General features: G+C 36.8%; 2 protein-coding genes, 1 long non-coding RNA gene and 2 pseudogenes across 3 annotated transcripts; 2 read left to right on the top strand and 3 right to left on the bottom strand.

Moving 5' to 3' along the window:
* Nucleotides 1-6,002: 6,002 nt before the first annotated feature.
* Nucleotides 6,003-7,408, bottom strand: LOC122024309 (chalcone synthase 2). The gene is made up of 2 exons (XM_042582907.1): nt 7,168-7,408; nt 6,003-7,086 (listed from the first exon to the last, which is right to left on the bottom strand). The coding sequence occupies exons 1-2, from the start codon at nt 7,343-7,345 to the stop codon at nt 6,089-6,091; spliced, it is 1,176 nt and encodes a 391-aa protein (XP_042438841.1). The 5' UTR covers nt 7,346-7,408; the 3' UTR covers nt 6,003-6,088.
* A 2,123-nt stretch (nt 7,409-9,531) lies between these two features.
* On the bottom strand, nt 9,532-9,920 carry LOC122025673. The gene is made up of 3 exons (XR_006123798.1): nt 9,889-9,920; nt 9,667-9,755; nt 9,532-9,563 (listed from the first exon to the last, which is right to left on the bottom strand). It is a non-coding gene; the product is annotated as an uncharacterized LOC122025673 (long non-coding RNA).
* Nucleotides 9,921-11,528: 1,608 nt separating this feature from the next.
* Nucleotides 11,529-13,272, bottom strand: LOC122022789 (annotated as a pseudogene).
* A 235-nt stretch (nt 13,273-13,507) lies between these two features.
* Nucleotides 13,508-14,263, top strand: LOC122022788 (uncharacterized protein At2g29880-like). Its single transcript, XM_042580905.1, has 2 exons — nt 13,508-13,834; nt 13,919-14,263. The coding sequence occupies exons 1-2, from the start codon at nt 13,508-13,510 to the stop codon at nt 14,261-14,263; spliced, it is 672 nt and encodes a 223-aa protein (XP_042436839.1).
* An 865-nt stretch (nt 14,264-15,128) lies between these two features.
* Nucleotides 15,129-16,091, top strand: LOC122022787 (annotated as a pseudogene).
* The last annotated feature ends 2,681 nt before the right edge of the window (nt 16,092-18,772 follow it).

Genomic DNA, 18,772 nt, shown 5'->3' with positions numbered 1-18,772 from the left:
CATCCCCCTCTTGCTAGCCACCAAAGGTCCAACACCAGGAACTAGTTACAGTCTTAGTTTATGTTTCTAAAATAGACCTAAACTAGACCTGAGCCTACAATCCCTAATTGAGACTTGTCCTCACTGGAAATCTCTCCTCCATTGGCTTACCTTATTTACCACACAGAATCGCTTGACTCTCTCATGGTCCACCAAGTCTTTCCACCAGTTGTCATGTCCGCAGACCCAACTAGACTTTGATCAACTGTTAGGTTCCTTCTGAGAGGGTAGATGTGTCTCACCTCACAACATATCTTCTATTGTTTCTCCCTTCTCTTCCTTGGTGTGGCCGACCCTATACTCCTCCTTTTCTCTTCTTCTTTAGTGGCTGGTGCATCCCTCTCTTGGAGTTCTTGTGGTGGTCGGTTCTTGCTAGGAGAAGAAGGAGAGAAAAGAGGTTTTGTTCTAGCATCCCTTGGAGCTTGAAGGTTGGTGGCCGAAACTTGCAAGAAGGAAGGTGTCTTGGTGGTTCTCATCTCAGTAGATCGTTGCCCACACAACATCCGAGATAAGAAGAGGAATATAATAGAAGATCAAGAGGTTGTTGCTTATAAAAAAATGTATAACTAGTAATTCTATTCTGCATCATACTAGTTTTCTTTGTATGGATTTTGAAATACCAAACACAAGAGGCTAGTGATTCTAGATTTTTGGATTTGTGATTCGAAGTTGTGTTTCTTTTATTTTTTCGATCTTGTGATTCGATTGTTCTTTTTGGTTAAACCTAGGGTTACTATAAGGAAATTAAATATTGAATTTCATTGAGAGGCTTTGTTGAGGTAGTGGTGGATGTTCCCATACCCAAGAATGTCAAATGCCTCGCCATGTTTGACCTGAGAGCTGATCTCTGAAATAAATATTTAATTGAATTTGTAACATGGGTGGATTTGGATCAATAATGTTAAGCATCGTTTGCGATCCAAGTCCAAACCACTAAGAACAGATAAGTTGAATTTGGAATCAATAATGTTAAGTTCTATTTACGATTCCAAATTTAATTTCTAAAGAACATAATAGGTTGTTAGGAAAGGTTCAGGACTTGTATAAAATTTTTGTACAGGGGAACCGGTACGATATTCCTAGTAGCAACCAACAGTTCCCTCGGTCACCCCAGAGATTTAGTGAGCGCCTTCTTCCAAGGGCTCACATATGGTGATTTTTTCTAATCTCTCATTAAGATGCCTCTGAGGGACTTTGATCATCTACTCGGACAAGCCACCAAGTACATCAATATGGAAGCAGTTCAGTTCGCTCGGAAGAAGGAGGTTGCTCCTTTTGCTCCAGCTCCGCTCATGAGCGCCGAGCGCCCCTCCTACCTTGCCGCCTAAAGGGCCTCGACTGGGCCACTCGTCACATCACCATGAGTAGAGGTCGAATGCAGTCCAGTATGTAAAGTTTGAGCAGATGCGATTCCCTGAGTCCTATCGATGGACACCAAGGTTTTATACCTATCATCGATCAAGAATGCATAACACTGAAGATTTCTATCATTATAATCAAGAATTAGGTTGAGCGGCCAATCAAGGATTTCGCCAAAGATTGCCCTCCCCAAACCGTCAACGTCATCATCAACCGAACGGACCCCTACGCCGAAGCCCTGAGAGGGCTGATCGAAATCAATAGAGGCCCCAATAAAGAAATAACCGAGCACCAGCTCGGCCTTCTGCAGAATAGCCCTGCCAGTTGACTCGAGAAAAAGAAAATCGTAGCAATGCTGCCCAGGGCGACATTGGTATGATTGCAGGAGGCCTACCGATAGCGATTCCAATCGGGTCAGGAAACCACATGTCCGCCGACTGGAGACTCATGTAGTCAGATGTAGCCAAGAGAAGGCATAGGAGCCAAAAATCAATTTCGGCCCCAAAAATTTAGAAGGGGTGGAGATATCCCATGATGATGCTTTAATTATTAAGGTTGTGATAGCTAACTATAACATTTATTGTACTTTTGTTGACACAAGTAACTCGGTCAATATCATTTTCAAGAAGATGTTCAAGCAACTATAGATAAATAAGAGCTAGCTCTAACCAATGACAACGTCTCTATACGGGTTCACTGGTAATGAGGTACAACCGATTAGACAAATCTGATTGGCTATCTCTCTTGGGGAGAAGCCCCTCATGAGGACTTGCCAATCATACTTTATTGTGGTGGATGCACCTTCAGCTTATAATGTAATGTTGGGTCGACTAGCGCTTAACGTTCCGAGCCGTTGTCTCCACATTTTGCCAAAAGATCAAATTCCAAGTAGATGACTCGATCGACAAGGTGAAAGGAGATCAACTGATAGCACGTAAGTGCTATGTGGAAGTGGTGAAGATTGAAGTTCGCGTCGCTTAGAAAACTCAGCGAGTAAACGTTAATGCTATTCAAGAAGCTCCTCCAACTTTAGTTTATGAAGCAAAAGAGGAAGTGCAAATTCATCACAACCGACCGGAGGCTACCACTCAAGTAGCAGCTGATTTGAGCCCGGAGAACAAAGCAGAGTTGATCGCCTACTTAACGCGCAATAATGACATCTTCGCTTGGACACCTCAAGAACACACAAGTATCTCGCCCATAGTACTAGAGCATGTGTTTTACGTCTACCTGGACGCTTGTCAAGTTAAACAGAGGAAAAGAGGTTTCGGGGTCGAGTAGAATCAAATTATCCGTGTAGAATTAGACAAGCTACTTAAAACCGATTTTGTCCATGAAATGTAATTCCCAAGCTAGTTAGCAAATGTGGTTCTAATGTCTAAGTCCGGGAACAAGTGGTGAGTATGTGTGGATTTCAAAGATTTAAACAAAGCATGCCCAAAGGATTACTATCCTCTGTCATGCATTGATCAGGTGGTAGACTCAATTGCTGGCTATGAGTTGATATGGATGCTGGATGCATATTAGGGTTACCATCAGATCCCTTTGGCTAAAGAAGATTAAGAAAAAGTTAGCTTCATCATTGCTGAAGAAACATATTGTTATAATATTATGTTGTTCAGACTAAAGAATGCAGGAGCAGCATACCAATGGTTTATCAACAAGGTGTTTCGGAGGCTGATCGACAGAAATATGAGGGTATATGTGGATGATGTATATTAAAAACCAAACATTAGTAAATCGACAATGGTTTATTGTTCACTAGTGTGTGTTGAGAAACGATAATGGTTTAAAACACAACGATTAGAACGATAATGGTTCAATGCAAATGACAACGGTTAAAAATCGTTGTCTATGACCCAAAAATACCATTGTAAATCGATGTGTTGAGAAAAATATAGCACTCAAAGACAATAGTTATAACCCGTTGTCTTTTGTTTTGAAACACAACGGTGAAAAATCATTGTCAATGGCCTAAAAAACTGTAGTAAATTGACGCATTTATAGAGATAGGACACTCAAAGACAACAATTATAACCTGTTGTCTTTTCACTTGAAACACAATGGTAAAAAATTATTATCGTTTTAAGAAAAAGATAATGATTTTTAATCGTTATATTTAAGTGCCCTAACTTTCTCAACGCGTCAATTTAGCATGATTTTTTTTTAGGTCATAGACAACAATTTTTCAAAATTATCTTTTAGTATTTTTTTTTGTTGTAGTGGCATTTCATCAATCGACTGATAGCGGTCAAACATGTCAAGAAAGAATCATTCTGCAGATTTAAAGGGTTAGATTTGATATATCAATTGACTGATGGGTATGATCAGTCGACTGATTGGTAAAAATATCCCCAATTTGAAGGCTATAAAAGAAGGTTCTTGAGGAGATTTTAGTATCTAGTTATTGGAGGTTTTAGAGCGAAGTGTTGTTATATTTCTACACCAACAAGAGGCAATTCCAAGTAACAAAAAAGTCTTCAAAGCAAGATTCATGTAAAGTTATTTGTACTCATTGTATTTGCTTTCATTTCTTGTTTTCTTGAGTTCTTGAAAGAACAGCTTGTAAGAGGCTTCTCCGACTCTGAAAGGTGTTCGAGAAGGATATTATTTTAATGGAGGAAAATTGCTAGGAGTAGGCCTTAGACTAGTCACTTTAAGAGGTGGATACTAAGTAAAATCTTAAAATTGTGCATGAGATATCGATTTTGATTCAAGTTTCCACTGTACATTCAAACGACGAGCACAAGATCAAGATTTAGGGATTTGAGCTATTCAATCCGCCCTTCCCCTCCCCTTTAGCTCGCACGGGTCCTAATATTTGTAGACATAATGTCCACTCCTCTCGCGGTGCATGACCCTCATTCTAATATAAATTCACCATTGATTTTAAGCATGTTATTATTTCAAATAATTAAAATTAACATAAGTTAATCATACTATTGTAGAAGCTAGTACTTTTTTTTTACATGTTGTAGTAACTAGTTACTCACATTTGATTTATTTTACTCATTGAAATATTGTTTTAGCCCATCACTCTTAAATAAATAAAATTGACATAAGTTATTCGATCATATTGTTGTAAAAGTTAGCAGTCAATTTTTACATATTGTAAAAGTTAACAGGTTACCAGTTGCTACAATGTAAATCTTACAATGTAAATCTTAAAATTAGTCCACTATTTCAAATAGTTTACTTTAAATGAGCATCCCATTTGCTTTAATTGCAAAAGAAGTGTTTATGCCATGATTTGTCAAATGATGGATGAATTTTTAATTTTTTTTTCAAAAAAAAAAACTCTAAAAAGATTAATTTACCCATAATTTACCTAAATGTATTCATTTTAATCTCAAATTACTCTTCACTAGTAATTATTTTATCATCAAATTTTTAATCTATTCTCTTAATTATCTAATTTCATACCGTCTTTCTGAAATCTTCTAATTTTTATATTCCACTCTTAAAAACCTAATGATGCGATGAAAATTTATCACGCTTACTGGATGCTGAAATAGCTACCTTGTCAAGAATAAAAGTGTCGTTTGGAGTAGAAAACATATGTCAAAGGATCTCGAAATTATCTGACAAGATCATCTGATGCTTATGTCACCGTGGTGCCATTAAAAATCTTAAAACATTAATGGGTAAAACAAAGAGTAGAGAAATTAAAGTTCGTTTTTAGAGGTTAATCATAGCATTACCGACCTTATTTAATCATGGCATTACCGACCTCACATAAGAACATAATTTCTTAATCTTTATAGACATTAGACCCTTAATTATATAAATCTATAATAATTAAATCGGATATATCCTGAAAACCCTATCATCCCGTGGTAATCTCACGCGTCTTCTCCTCGTTAATAAAATGGCTGGCACTTTTCATGATAACATGCCCTCCAAAAAGAAAACATCTCTTTTGAAACTACTATTAGTACGGTATTATTTCGAAAGACGACATCAAAATAATGCGTCAAAATTTGTCATCTTGTTAGGGATGGAGACTGTCCTGTGGACAAAAAAAGTATATGTTAGGGGTGCCTTTTTTAAAAATGTGCGCATGTGGTGACTCCCGAGTGGAATTGGGACACTACCATATCCGTAAGAGATCTGCACACGTGGCAACCCTTGGGGTTGGGACACCCCTAACTCATACTTATGGCAACCTCAAAGTGAGATTGGTCAATTGAACCGGTTAATTTAATCGTAACTGACCCGTGAACAGGTCTAGTTAGGTCTAGTCATCTAATAAGATTCTTTCTTTTAAAAAACGTGATACCGACTGTCCCACGTGGAGTTCAACAGTAATTCAAATTGAAAGTGTGGATGGGAGCGTGATGAAATTTCATGTACTTAACAACTAAGTCAGCCCTGATAAACTTTAACCAAACCAATAAATCCTATAAAAGAGAGATAATTGCCGGCAAATATCTCTGGCCAAAAGTTTTACTCTTTTCGGTGAATCTAGACTTTTTAACCTTCTGAAATACAAATAGACTTTTTTTTTTAAAAGTTGGATGTTTAATTTACGTGAACTAATTCTGAACTCATCGATTCAATTTTTCACCGACTAACCAGTAAATCGAGCCCGTACAAAGGGTTCCTTAACGCAGATTGCATCATCGATCTTATTATTAGAAAAAGCATACGGAAAAACATACATATATAATGCCACGATCCATTGTAGTAATTAATAATTGATTGGCTTGCTGTGCAAGACGACGGTCTCGACGGTGAGTCCAGGGCCGAAGCCGAAGAGGACGCCCCAGTTGAAACCCTCGCCGGTGGTGGCCTTCCCCTCCTCCGCCGACTTGCGCCGCATCTCGTCCAGAATGAACAGAACGCAGGCGCTGGACATGTTGCCGTACTCGCTGAGCACCTGCCGCGTCGCCGCCATTTTATCCTTCTCCAGCGCCAGCTTGGCCTCCACCTGGTCCAGGATGGCGGGCCCCCCCGGGTGGGCAATCCAGAAGATGGAGTTCCAGTCGTCGATCCCCAGCGGCGCGAACGCCTCCACCAGGCTCTTCTCGATGTTCTTGGAGATGAGCCCCGGCACGTCCTTGAGCAGGTGGAAGGTGAGTCCCACCTCCCGCAGGTGCCCGTCGATGGCCCCCTCCGAGTCCGGCAGGATCGTCTGACTCGCCGATACCAGCTCGAACAGAGGCCGCTCTGTTTCCAGGTCCGGGTCCGCCCCCACGATCACCGCCCCTGCTCCGTCTCCGAACAGAGCCTGCCCCACCAGGCTGTCCAGGTGCGACTCCGACGGCCCGCGGAACGTCACAGCCGTGATCTCGGAGCACACCACCAGCACGCGCGCGCCGCGGTTGTTCTCCGCCAGGTCCTTGGCCAGGCGGAGCACCGTGCCGCCGGCGAAGCAACCCTGCTGGTACATCATGAAGCGGTTTACCGAGGGGCGGAGGCCGAGGAGCTTGGTGATCTGGTAGTCGGCGCCCGGCATGTCTACGCCGGAGGTGGTGCAGAAGATGAGGTGAGTGATCTTGGATTTGGGCTGCCCCCATTCCTTGATGGCCTTCGCCGCCGCCTCCTTCCCCAGCTTCGGCACTTCCACCACCACGATATCCTGACGCTCGTCCAGCGACGGCTCCATGTACGCGCACATATTCGGGTTCTCACTCAGCATCTCCTCCGTCAGGTGCATGTATCGCTTCCGTATCATCGACTTGTCGCCTGAACTCAACAATTAATTAGGAATAAATCATATAATAACAAAATAAACATATGAATGAAAAATAGTAGCAACGAACGTACACATTCTTTTAAACTTCTCCTTTAGCTCAGTGAGGTGCTCGCTCTTGGTCATGCGGAAGTAGTAGTCCGCGTAATCAGCCTGGTAGACGACGTTGGCTGGAGTGGCCGTGCCGATGGCCAGAACTGTCGCCGGACCCTCCGCCCGCTGACTCCGTCGGATCTCCTGGACTTTGGCCATCTGAATATACGTGTGTGTATACCTACCGCTGCACCGCCGTTTGCTGGAATCTACTACTTATGGGAGCTAGGTGAAGAGACGGAGCGAGCAATTTATAGACACTCAGCAAGAGGAGTAGAGGGCGCATGATTTGGCACGTCGGCTGGGTTCGGTTTGGTGCATCCGCACGCCACGTGGCTTACCGACTCTTCCCTTCGGGTTAGCTGGGATCTCGTGCCCAACGGCCGGTATCCTCACAGCTATGTTGTCCGACTAGGCAAATACAAATTTTAGTTAGATTTTCTAGCCGAAAAAGAAATCTATGAGAGCTTTTGGGGGTGTATTAAAACTAGATTTTTAATGATTTTTAATGATTCTTCTAAAATTTAAAAGTCTAGAGGTATTGAAATTAGACTTTTATAAATTCTTTATAAATTTAGTGGTATTCAAAATAGATTTTCAAAGAGTTATAAAAAATCATGAGGTATTCAAACTTGACTTTTAAAGACTCCATAAAAGTTTAAAGGTATCCAAAATTGCAATAGATTTCCAAGATTCTTAGAAAATTCTTTAGTATATATTTAAATGCCTTAGGTATTACCATAAAAAGTAAAAAATTGTCTTCCATTTTACCTAGAGATTTTGACAGATTTTAATCGCACTAAATTACGTCTCTAGGGTTGTCTCCTCTCACGATAAAAAAAACCTCCTCTCACGACCAAAAAATTCTCCTTTAAGGGTATGATTGTTACTGTTTCAATTGTTCGTCTACATTTTTTCCCTTATTTCATAACGATTGGTACTGTTTCAATTGTTCGTCTATATATCTACAATTTTTCCCATCCCGATTGGTACCATAAACCTATATATCTGTCTACCCACTACAAGAAAAAAGCCTTACAACAACGGTTTTTCACCGTTGTCGTAGCCCCTTTCGGACTGTTGTTAAAGGCTGTGTTGTTAAAGGGGGTACTCAAAGACAACGGTTTTTAACCGTTGTCTTTGAAGACAAAGACAACAGTTTTTACAACGGTGAAAAACTGTTGTCTTTTCCTTCAAAGACAACAGTTTTTCACCGTTGTCTTTGAGCGTCTACCTTTAATAACAGGGTCTTCAACAACAGTTTTAAACTATTTACGACAACAGTGAAAAACCGTTGTCTTTTTTTGATAAAAAATTAAAAAAAAATATTAAAATTTATTATACAATTTTCTAGTATTATAAATCATTCAAAATACTAAATTTGTAAATAAAATTTAACATATAATTTTCTAACATTCGAAAATAATATTTACAACATTCCGAAGAAATTTCAAAAGCAACCAACAAAATGACAACGACACTATTAAAACAAAGGTAGAACAACACAACATCCTAATCCTAGAAGAGTAACACAACATCCTAATCTTGATATCTAGTTTTGAAGAGTTGGAGCATTTGAACTACTTTTACCATGTACAACACTAGAAGAGTAACAAAACACTGCTTCTTAATTCTCCTAATCCTTCATCTTCTTCATCCTTGCCATGTTTGCATCGTACTTGGATCGAAGTGGACCAAGTAGATAAAGAAAGAAGATAAACTAAATGCCTTCATCTTCTTCATCCTTGCTTCTTAATTCTCCTAATCCTTCATCTTCTTCATCCTTGCTTCTTAATTCTCCTAATCCTTCAAACTCCACCTGTAAGAAGAAGATAAAGAAATGTCACTTGATCTAAACTAAATGCCTATGAATAATAAAAAAATCTGAAATCTCATAAAGTAGACTTAATTCATTAATAATGCATCATATTGAATGCCTCTCCATGACTAGCTTAATAGCCTGTGCTATAGACATGTCTTCATTTGTTTCATACCTGAGTTTGTTAGCCTGTAAACGTTGAACAGTCATTTCACAAGAGAAATATTTCCAAGTTATCAGCACTGCAGATATAAGATTAATAAAGAACTTGCCTCTTCCAGAATGGTTTCAAACACCTGACCAACTTTTTCCACTAGATCTTGAGGCACTTGATGTCCATCACCATCAAAGAGTGCGTAGCTGAAAAATAGAAGTAAATTTGTCTCCATAAGATTATAGTCTCCATGATCAGTGATATATGTTAGTTATTCAATTAACCATTACCTCTCCAAGTCATGATCATACAAGACAGAATTGTCACCAGAAGTTCGATAAATTGGTAGACCAAGTCTTCCAATCCAAGATGCTAATGGATTCTCGTTGCAAACACCATGCAACCTGAAGTGTCCAAATTAAAACTTCTAGTCACTGAAATTTTGAAGGCTGGCCACAATCCTCTTCAGAAGGAATGAAAACAAAAACACAAAAAAAAGAAGCATACCAGGCTGCTCCCATGTCAACAGGAAAACCAAATGAGTAGTTAGTGTGAACTCGACCACCAATTCTATCCCGAGATTCTAAAAGCACAACCTAAGGAATAAAAAATAAACTTCCATGTGATACAAATTTACCCAGTCACTTCACACACTGCATTCATATCAGAACTTAGAATCTAATATGTAAAGGCAACTGAAAAAACTGTTAATTTATATCGACATAACACCTGAAAAGCTGCATTTTTCAGTGCATGAGCAGTTGCAATCCCTGCAAATCCCTTAATATAAGTGAATATATACCACAAAACATAGGAGTTAAGAATTAAGACTAAGCATAAAGTTCAACATAATTATTAAACAAGTTCCACATGTAAATATAAAAGTCACAAAATTGATAATAATAGTTACAGAATATTCGAATGTCAAAATGACAAATTAATATGTCATAATACTTATTTAGCAAGTTCACATAGATATAGTGAAAATTAAAGAAATGCACACTTATGATACAATAAGTAAATTTTGTTCCCATAGTAAGCTATTCTAAAGACATCATATATCGCCACAAGAACATATCACTTGAATATTATTATCAGCAAACACCAATAGATATTTTTACCGCTTTTTTATGCATAGCATGTCCTTGAAGAACCAGACCCTTCTTGTGAATTGTGATAATTAATTGAATCGTCCAGATTGTCATTCAACAACAACAAGTCTAGCTTTAGAGTTTGCAAAGTATATAACAAAAACTGGCTAACAAGGTTTGTTATTTTATTCATTGTGATATACTCTAAATTAAACTTCTCATACAGTAAAATAGATGGATGAATTCTTAAAATATATTTCAAAGTAAGTGAACTATTGTTGTGATGAAGTGTATGTAGGCTTGAAAAATTCGGATGGAATAACCTGTTTGATGAGCACTACAAAAGAAAGCCATGTCTTGTGGAATGATAAATGAACAAGTGAAGTTGAGAACATAAAGAATAAGGCAAAAAAGAATTTAAAAAAAAAAGCAAAAAAAGGCAGCAGATTCTTGGATACAATGTCGGGAGCAATGGAAATCTCCTTCTATTAGACATCAATTTCTTTAAGGCATTCCATCTCTTATCAGCTCACACAAACCAGCAGTAGAAGCATAAGAATGAAGAGAAGCATTATAAAAGGTAAGAAATCAACCGATTTGGTCGAACACCTAAAAGTGCAGGAAAACAATCCTTCCAAGACTAGACCTTGAACTTCACACTGACCCTTAAACAATCAGTAACGAAAATAAGGATAGAATACCCAATCTTGTGATCGTTACAGCAGGAAGACGAACCTGGTGGAATGATAAAGGAGCAAGTAGAATTGAAAAAATGTAAAGAAAGGGGCGAAAGATGCATCAAAAAGAAGAAAAAAATGAGCAAATTCTTGGATGCAACCGAAATGCTTTGCATCCGACATCATACCAAACGACCAATTTCCATGAAACGCATTCAGTCACTCTCCATCATTGCTTGCACAAGATGGGGAGAAGCATTAAAAAGAATATGAAGAATTGTAAACTTTTGTCGGTTAAAAGGAAATGTATACTTCTTGCTGCAAGTTAATAGAACTCTGAGCGTAACAGGAGTGGGGGAAAAAAAATGTAAGAAATGGAAAGATTTGAACAAAGACCTGGAAGTATCTGACACTCGAATGCTTGAACGATCCGAGTTGGCTCATGATGATTTGGATGTTTGCGTCGGCCTCGAGAACGGTCAAGTGGCGTGGGAGTGGGATGACGAAGAAGTCGACTGAGGGGTGATCATGGAGGGCGATGCCCAAAAATTTGTGACCTAGGTTTCTGGACGAGGCGCTGGCATCAGAGACATATGTGCCTTTACGGTCGATGGCACGGTAGATAGCGATCCGGTGCAGCCAGTTCCCAACTTTTGTGATGCCGCCGAAGCCCTCCATACCAACTTGTGTGATCATCGTCCACTGTCGCCTCGTTCTCGCCGGTCATTTCCTCCAGCGACCTTCCCTTCGACTCCGGCACCAGGAAGGTGCACGCTAGCCCTAGAAGATTGCACACGGCAAGCAAGAAGAGGGCATTCCTCACCCCGATCCCGGCAGGGTAGCCTCGGTCCGCCTTCGCTGGGTCCGGGTTCTGCGCCAGGTACAGGAACCCGAAGGCCCCCACGATCGCCCCCATCTTCCCTGTCGCTGCCGATATCCCGTGGCATGTCGACCTCAGCCGCGCTGGGAAGACCTCTGCCGGCACGATGAACGTCGTGCTGTTCGGCCCGAAGTTAGCGAAGAAGAAGGTGAAGGCGTACATCACCACGAAGCCGATGTGGTTCCCAGGCGTTGTCCAGTAGTGCTACAGCACTGCCAGCCCCAGCATGAACGCAGTCATCATTCCGAACCCTAGGACTTGGATCGTGAACCGGCCGACGATGTCGATCAGTGACACCGTGAACCAGTACCCGGGCACCGTGCGTCAGAGCGCGATTAGGGTTTGCGCTCGCGCAATGCGTATAACCTCCGCTTTAGAATAGTTGTTGCAAAATATAGTTCGTACAAAATTGTAATTTTATTTTTACTATTTGAATAAATCCATCCATCTTAAAATAAACCACAAATTTAATCTTAGAGATAAACATTAAGGGATATAAATTTCACTTCATCAATGAAAATAGGCAAATAACTATGTTTGACTATTTTTTTTATAAAATAATTTTTAAAGACAACATAGTTTTAGACATCAAATTAAAATATGCACATTAAAATGTAAGCAAACAACGGTTGATTAAAACTGTTGTCGTATGTCAAATAAAGATATCTCATAGACAACAATTTTAAAAAACCGTTGTCTTATGTATGTCAAAGACAACGGTTTTTTAAACATTGTTGTCTTTTTTTAAAAAACACGACCAACAACAACAGTTTTCAATAAAACTGTTGTTAAATGACAAAAAGACAACAGTTTCTCAAAAAACTGTTGTCTATTTGGTGTGGTTAAATCTATAATTTCTTGTAGTGACCGTCTCTAACACAATCTCTAACGATTAGTATATACTTTTTTCAACTCTATGGGTCAACGTAAGTAAATATTGAATTATTATACGAATAGTGGAGCAAAATTTTTTGGTTGATTTCATTTTTTAATGGGTGTTTGATTTTATTTTTTCTTTTACAAAGCACAATTTGTATATGGAAAATTAATAGTAGAATTTATTATATCTCTAACGATTATTATTATATGAATAGTGGAGCAGAATTTTTTATTTGATTTCATTTTTAGTGGGTGTTTGATTTTATTTTTATTTTATGGAGCACAATTTATGTATAGAAAATTAATCGTAGAAACTTCGTGTAAAATATTTTTCTTTTGTGGTTCATAGGTGGTTATTTTTGCATCATTCTAACTCAAAATCGACTTTGAAATGTTGCTGGTTTTGGATTTATATAATTTGGGAAAAATGGAGCAGCTGCTCTATGTTCTGTAATTTCCAATATTCATTTTAGCAAAGAACAAAGGATCAAAGAAAATATCAATTATTTAAAATTTTTATACATGATGACTTGCTTTTATAAACATGTGCAAATATGTAACCGAGAATGTATGAACTTTGAGGCATTAGGGAAAGCATATAAATAACATAGTATTTTATTTTCATTGAAGGAGTCAATGAAAATCTCATATAATTTAATAGTGAAATTAATAAATTAAGAAGCATTTGATTGTTGAAATTTTCTTTTTCAGTTTAATTGGTTGCATAAGCCAAACTTTTATTATAAAACAGCAAAGAATATTGTTATATATGTGCTCATCCACCATTTTTCTATCTTATGCATGCTAAAGAAGTACTATCAATGGGAGATTCACAAGCAAAATATAATATATGGACTGCGGAGGAGAACAATGAATTATTAAGACTTATGGTTAATGCTGCAATGCGAGGATGGCGTGATAGGAATGGTGTGTTGAACAAAAGAACAGTGGAAATAAAAATACTTCCCACTCTTAATGCAAAACTTGGGTGTGAAAAGACTTTTGCACAGTATCAAAGCCGTTTGAAGTGGTTCAAACAACGATATAACAACTACTGTAAGCTTATGCGTCATAGTTCTGGGTTTGGATGGGATTCTATGACAAAGAAATTCACAGTTAGTGATGAAGTATGGGAGGATTATTTTAAGGTTAAAATAATAAATTGTATATTTACAAACTGTATATTTACAATTAGAATTTGAATTACACTTATGATTTTTGTTCTTTGACAGTCTCACCCTAAACATGAACATTATCGGATTGATACTTTTGAGGATTATGAAGACTTAAGACTTGTAGTTGGGAATGGAACTGCTACAGGAAAATACACAATTGGACTTGGAGATGACACTGATGTAAGAACCTTTGAAACAGAAGAAAATGGGGGTACTAACTTATTAGATGATTACGTGTTTGATCACAACAGTGGTGAATTCATACAAAGCAATAGGCAAGAATCTTCATATCAGCCTCTATTTTCTGAGGACCTTGCTTCACCATTACCATCTCAACCTATGAGTTCTAAGGTTCCACAAGCAACTAGAAAACGAGATAGGAGTGAATTTGAAGCAAAATAGGCTCTCTTACACCATTGAGAAAGCATCTTCTAAGATTGAATTAGTTGGCGTTGCAGATGATAACTGTTGGGATGCTATAAAACAAGTCCCAAACTTGGATAATCGTACTCGTTTGGAGTGGATAGATTTTAAAATGAGTGAATGAGTAGTTTTTGGGGGCATAAATTAGTAATTAATGTTAGAATTTTTATTTATAGTATTTTGAATTGGTTTCTAATTATTGAACTAGTAGCGAATTATTAGCTCTTGAATGTTTTCTAGTTCTACAAGTTTTGGATTGTTTATTGAACACATCTTTATTTTGGTTATGCATGGTATGTTTTTTTTAATGATTTCGTAGATGTTCTTTCATTTTAATTGCTTGTTAATGTCAGGCATTTAAATGGCAAATATCAATATGCATGAAGTAGATGAACAAATGGAAGAAGAAGAATTGTAAGAAGAGTTGCATGAAACCATAGAGTCTTTGTTGATGGAAATTTCCAAGACCCTCTATGTGCTATATCAATATATAGCAAACATACAAGACGAATATGTTCATCGTCCCTTAAATAGACAACCAATAAGTACAAGTGGATATAATTATATTCATAGAATATTAAAAGAGAATCCAATAAACTTTCGAGAAATTTATAGAATGTACCCAGATATATTTTTAAAATTATGCAAGATCCTTAGAGAAAGAACCTCCTTACAAGATACAAGACACATCTGCGTCGAAGAAATGTTTGCCATGTTTGTACTTGTTGTTGGTCATAATACTCGGTATTGCTTGATTCGTAAAACATTTGGTCGATCACATTACAATACTAGCCAAAACTTCAACAAGGTGTTGAAAGCATTGAAGAGCATTGCAGTAGATATGATGGTCAAACCTGGATCTGCAGTGTCAGAAAAAATAAGAGAGAGTACAAGATTTTACCCTTACTTTAAAGTAAGTATGAAATTCTTTTATTATTATTATTATTATTATTATTAGTGATGACGATGGTGGTTATGTTATTGTTGTTGTAAGATTGTATTGGAGCTATTGATGGCACTCACATTCCAGCATGGTGTCCGGGCAAGATATTAACAGTTATCGTAACCGTCATGGAGAAATTTCTCAAAATGTTTTAGGAGCTTGTAACTTTGATTTAGAATTTATATATGTACTCAGTGGGTGGGAGGGGTCTGCCCATGATTCACTTGTGTTGACAGATGCTTTATCAAGAAATAATGGGCTTAAAGTGCCCGGAGGTATTTTTTTGTTCTATATGTTTCTTAACTATTTATATTTTTGTAATTTTAAAGAATATATATGTTACTCATTGGTTATTTGATACTACATATATATGGTTTGACAGGTAAATATTTTTTAGTGGATGACGGGTATCCAAATCGACGTCAATTCTTGGCTCCTTTTCGAGGTGTACGTTATCATCTTCAAGAATTCACTGGTCAGGGTCGTCACCCTGAAAATGCAAAAGAGTTGTTCAATCTTCGTCATGCTTCTTTGAGGAACGCTATTGAGAGGATATTTGGTATATTTAAATCGTAGTTCAAAATATTCAAAACAGCTCCGCCATTTCCATATACAACACAAGCAGAGCTTGTATTGACTTGTGCTGGATTGCACAATTTTCTTCGCAGGGAGTGTCATTCTGATGAATTTTCAATCGAATTAGATAATGAAGTCCCATCATCTTCATCAAAACAAGTTTATGAAGATGACAACTTTGATCAATTATTTTCTCAAGAACAACAACGAGCGAATGCTAACTCATGGAGAGAAAGTATAGCCAATCAAATGTGGAGTGATATTGATCATGTTGTCAATAACAATTAGGTTTTTTCCATACAAGACTATCTTGGTATGTATTATTAAAAACTATTGATTAATGAATTATATACGTTGAATTGACTTGAAGAATTTAAATTTGATTTTAATAAATTGAATAGTGATTCATTCATCATTTTTCTTAAATTAAAGTTAATTTGATTTTAAGCTAAGAAGAATTTACTTATACAAATAAATAATAAAAAGTTGAAGATGTTATCGTTCATTTACTAGTTAAAAGAAATCAATAAAAAAATGACATAATTATACAAGTTACAAAATCCATGAAAATCCAGAACTCTATGAAAAATAGTACGAATGTCTATAAAAATCTTGCAAAAAAAAGTCAATAAGAGTCTATGAAATTCTGTTTATAAAAGTCTGTGGAATTCTATTAAAGTCAATAGAAATCTATCAACTCTATAAAAATCTATTATTTTAAAAATTCATTAAAAGTCATTAGAAGTCTAGAATGAATACAACCCCCTTTGTGTTGCCTTATGGCATAGTAGATTTATATAATTGAGATCAATTTCCGATGAAGTCGACTATCGACCAGATGACCTATTTGATTTTATGATGTACTTCTTTAAAGATGACTATGCGATCAGTTACGTAGGACGTCCGGGATCTACTTATGATTTTTTTACTGAATATGAAAAAATTTAAGTAATATATATGATTTGGAAAATAACAATTAAAATAAAAACTTATATAATTAAGCATGATAAAAATAATCTAAAACCTATTACATTAAAATACAAATCAATACTGACACCCCATCTTCATAAAAATTAATTTAAGCATGAAATAATTTACTCAAATATTTCATAATATTCATTTTAATCTCAAAATAGCTGGCCATTTATTCGAGCAGTGGGTCTGATCGGTCACGTCAGTAATTGTAGTATTATTTTAAAAAAAAAATACTTGATGATTGAATAAGATCTGAATACATGATTAAAAAAACTACACTTACTTTCTAAAATATCATTTCTTTTGGAAAACTCTACGCACTGTTCTGAAAGATAGCTGACCAGATCCGCTGGTATAGGAGAGAAGGCCCTTGCTCTTTCCTAGAATCCTAGGGTGTGGTGCCTGATCCACCCTGTTTAACAAGTGGGGAGCAAGACCTCCTTTGATCAAGAGAATCTTAGACCAGAGGGATCTCGCCTGCGCCAAATTTTGACCGCTTAGCCATTGCAGGTTGTGTCAGACCGCGACCATGGCAATAATATTGCGGTCAGTGAAATCGCGGCCGTTCGCTGGCCATTGGGTTGTACTCATTAAGAAAAAAAAAAATTATGCCCGGGCCACATCAGCAGTCCTTAGAGTTAGAGTCGATTTCATAGATATAGAAAGAGATAAATATAGATACATAGTTGAAAGTACATAGTTGGATGCTAACTTCAGACAATGACACTCCAAAGATCGAACTCTAGATCTCTCGGTCACGAAACCATGTGCCCCCAGCTTTTTAGGTCTATCAATGAGTTTTGATCAAAACTGAAATGAGTGTTATCTATTGTTTATTTTGACTTCTCGAGGATGCTAAAATATAAAACGAAAGAATCGTCAAAATTATCAACATTGGACCTGATATATATCATATCAGACCAAAAATAGGTCTGATATGGAATCATATCAAGTCCAACGTGAAAAATTTTAATGATTCTTTCTTATTATATTTTAACACTTTTGAGAAGTCGAAATAAACAATGGATAACATATTTAAACTCCTTGTAATTTCAGAAAACCGCAGGAACTAAAATGAGTACAATCAGAGTTCTCTATATCCATCAATGGATTTTGACCAAAATCTACTGATGGATCTAGAGAGTTCTGATTGCACCCATTTCAATTCCTGTAGATTTCTAGGGTTGCAAGGAGTTTAAATATGTTATTCATTATTTATTTTAACTTCTCGAAGGGGGTGTTAAAATATTTTTAGAAGAATCTACGTGTAAAAGAGAGGAAATAAAAAAAAGGAGATGAAAAAGAATAGATGTTGCATGCATAGGAGGAAAGAGAAAAGAGAGAAAGATAACAGAAAAATAAAAAAAAATAGTAAAATTTATCAGGAGGACAGAATGAGAAGAGTAATATAAAAAAATGCGTCCTTTGATAAATAATAAAATAACATATGTTTTTTTTGATAAATTTAAAATTATACATATATCATAAATTGTCTAAATGTTTTTTTTCTCAATTTTATGGTGAAAAGGAAAGAAAATATATTTAGAAAATATAAATGTACTTTTATGCTAATAGGAAGGTCAGTCGTGGTTTTAGATATTTTTTAAACTCGAATGTGGGATACGGTAAATTGTCTAAAATTTAATTGTGACGAATTGCAAGAGTCGATGAAAAACAATATGAAAACTATTTTTTTTATAATAATTCTATTAGTCCTGCAGTGGAACTAAAAGCAAAGTAAAATTGTGAGGAGAGAGATTTCAAATCCGTGGATGATGCTTGTACTTAAGTATCTATGGGTACGATAGAAGAAAAAAAATCTATGAAAATCATGACCCTAATTTCTCATAAAAGAGAGATGTTTTAACCGTTTCAATAATTTCTCAGTTTAATTCTTCTATTGTTCAATCATTGTCGACTGAAGTTAAAATCTTGATCAGTAGTCGGGTACCTATCCTCTCTAAATATTATTCAACTATTTAAATTATAAATTA

The sequence above is a fragment of the Zingiber officinale genome, chromosome 9B (genome assembly GCF_018446385.1).
Source record: "Zingiber officinale cultivar Zhangliang chromosome 9B, Zo_v1.1, whole genome shotgun sequence".
In the NCBI taxonomy this organism is placed as follows: domain Eukaryota; kingdom Viridiplantae; phylum Streptophyta; class Magnoliopsida; order Zingiberales; family Zingiberaceae; genus Zingiber; species Zingiber officinale.
The sequence above is the reverse complement of the archived record's forward strand: the minus strand, read 5'-3'. Positions and strand labels throughout refer to the sequence as shown.

Coding starts and splice junctions, on each gene's coding strand:
- LOC122024309 (XM_042582907.1), bottom strand. CDS start 7,345: ATGGCCAAAGTCCAGGAGATCCGACGGAGTCAGCGGGCGGAGGGTCCG. Junction 7,087..7,167: donor GGAGAAGTTTAAAAGAATGT/GTACGTTCGTTG, acceptor TGTTGAGTTCAG/GCGACAAGTCGATGATACGG.
- LOC122022788 (XM_042580905.1), top strand. CDS start 13,508: ATGGGAGATTCACAAGCAAAATATAATATATGGACTGCGGAGGAGAAC. Junction 13,835..13,918: donor TATGGGAGGATTATTTTAAG/GTTAAAATAATA, acceptor GTTCTTTGACAG/TCTCACCCTAAACATGAACA.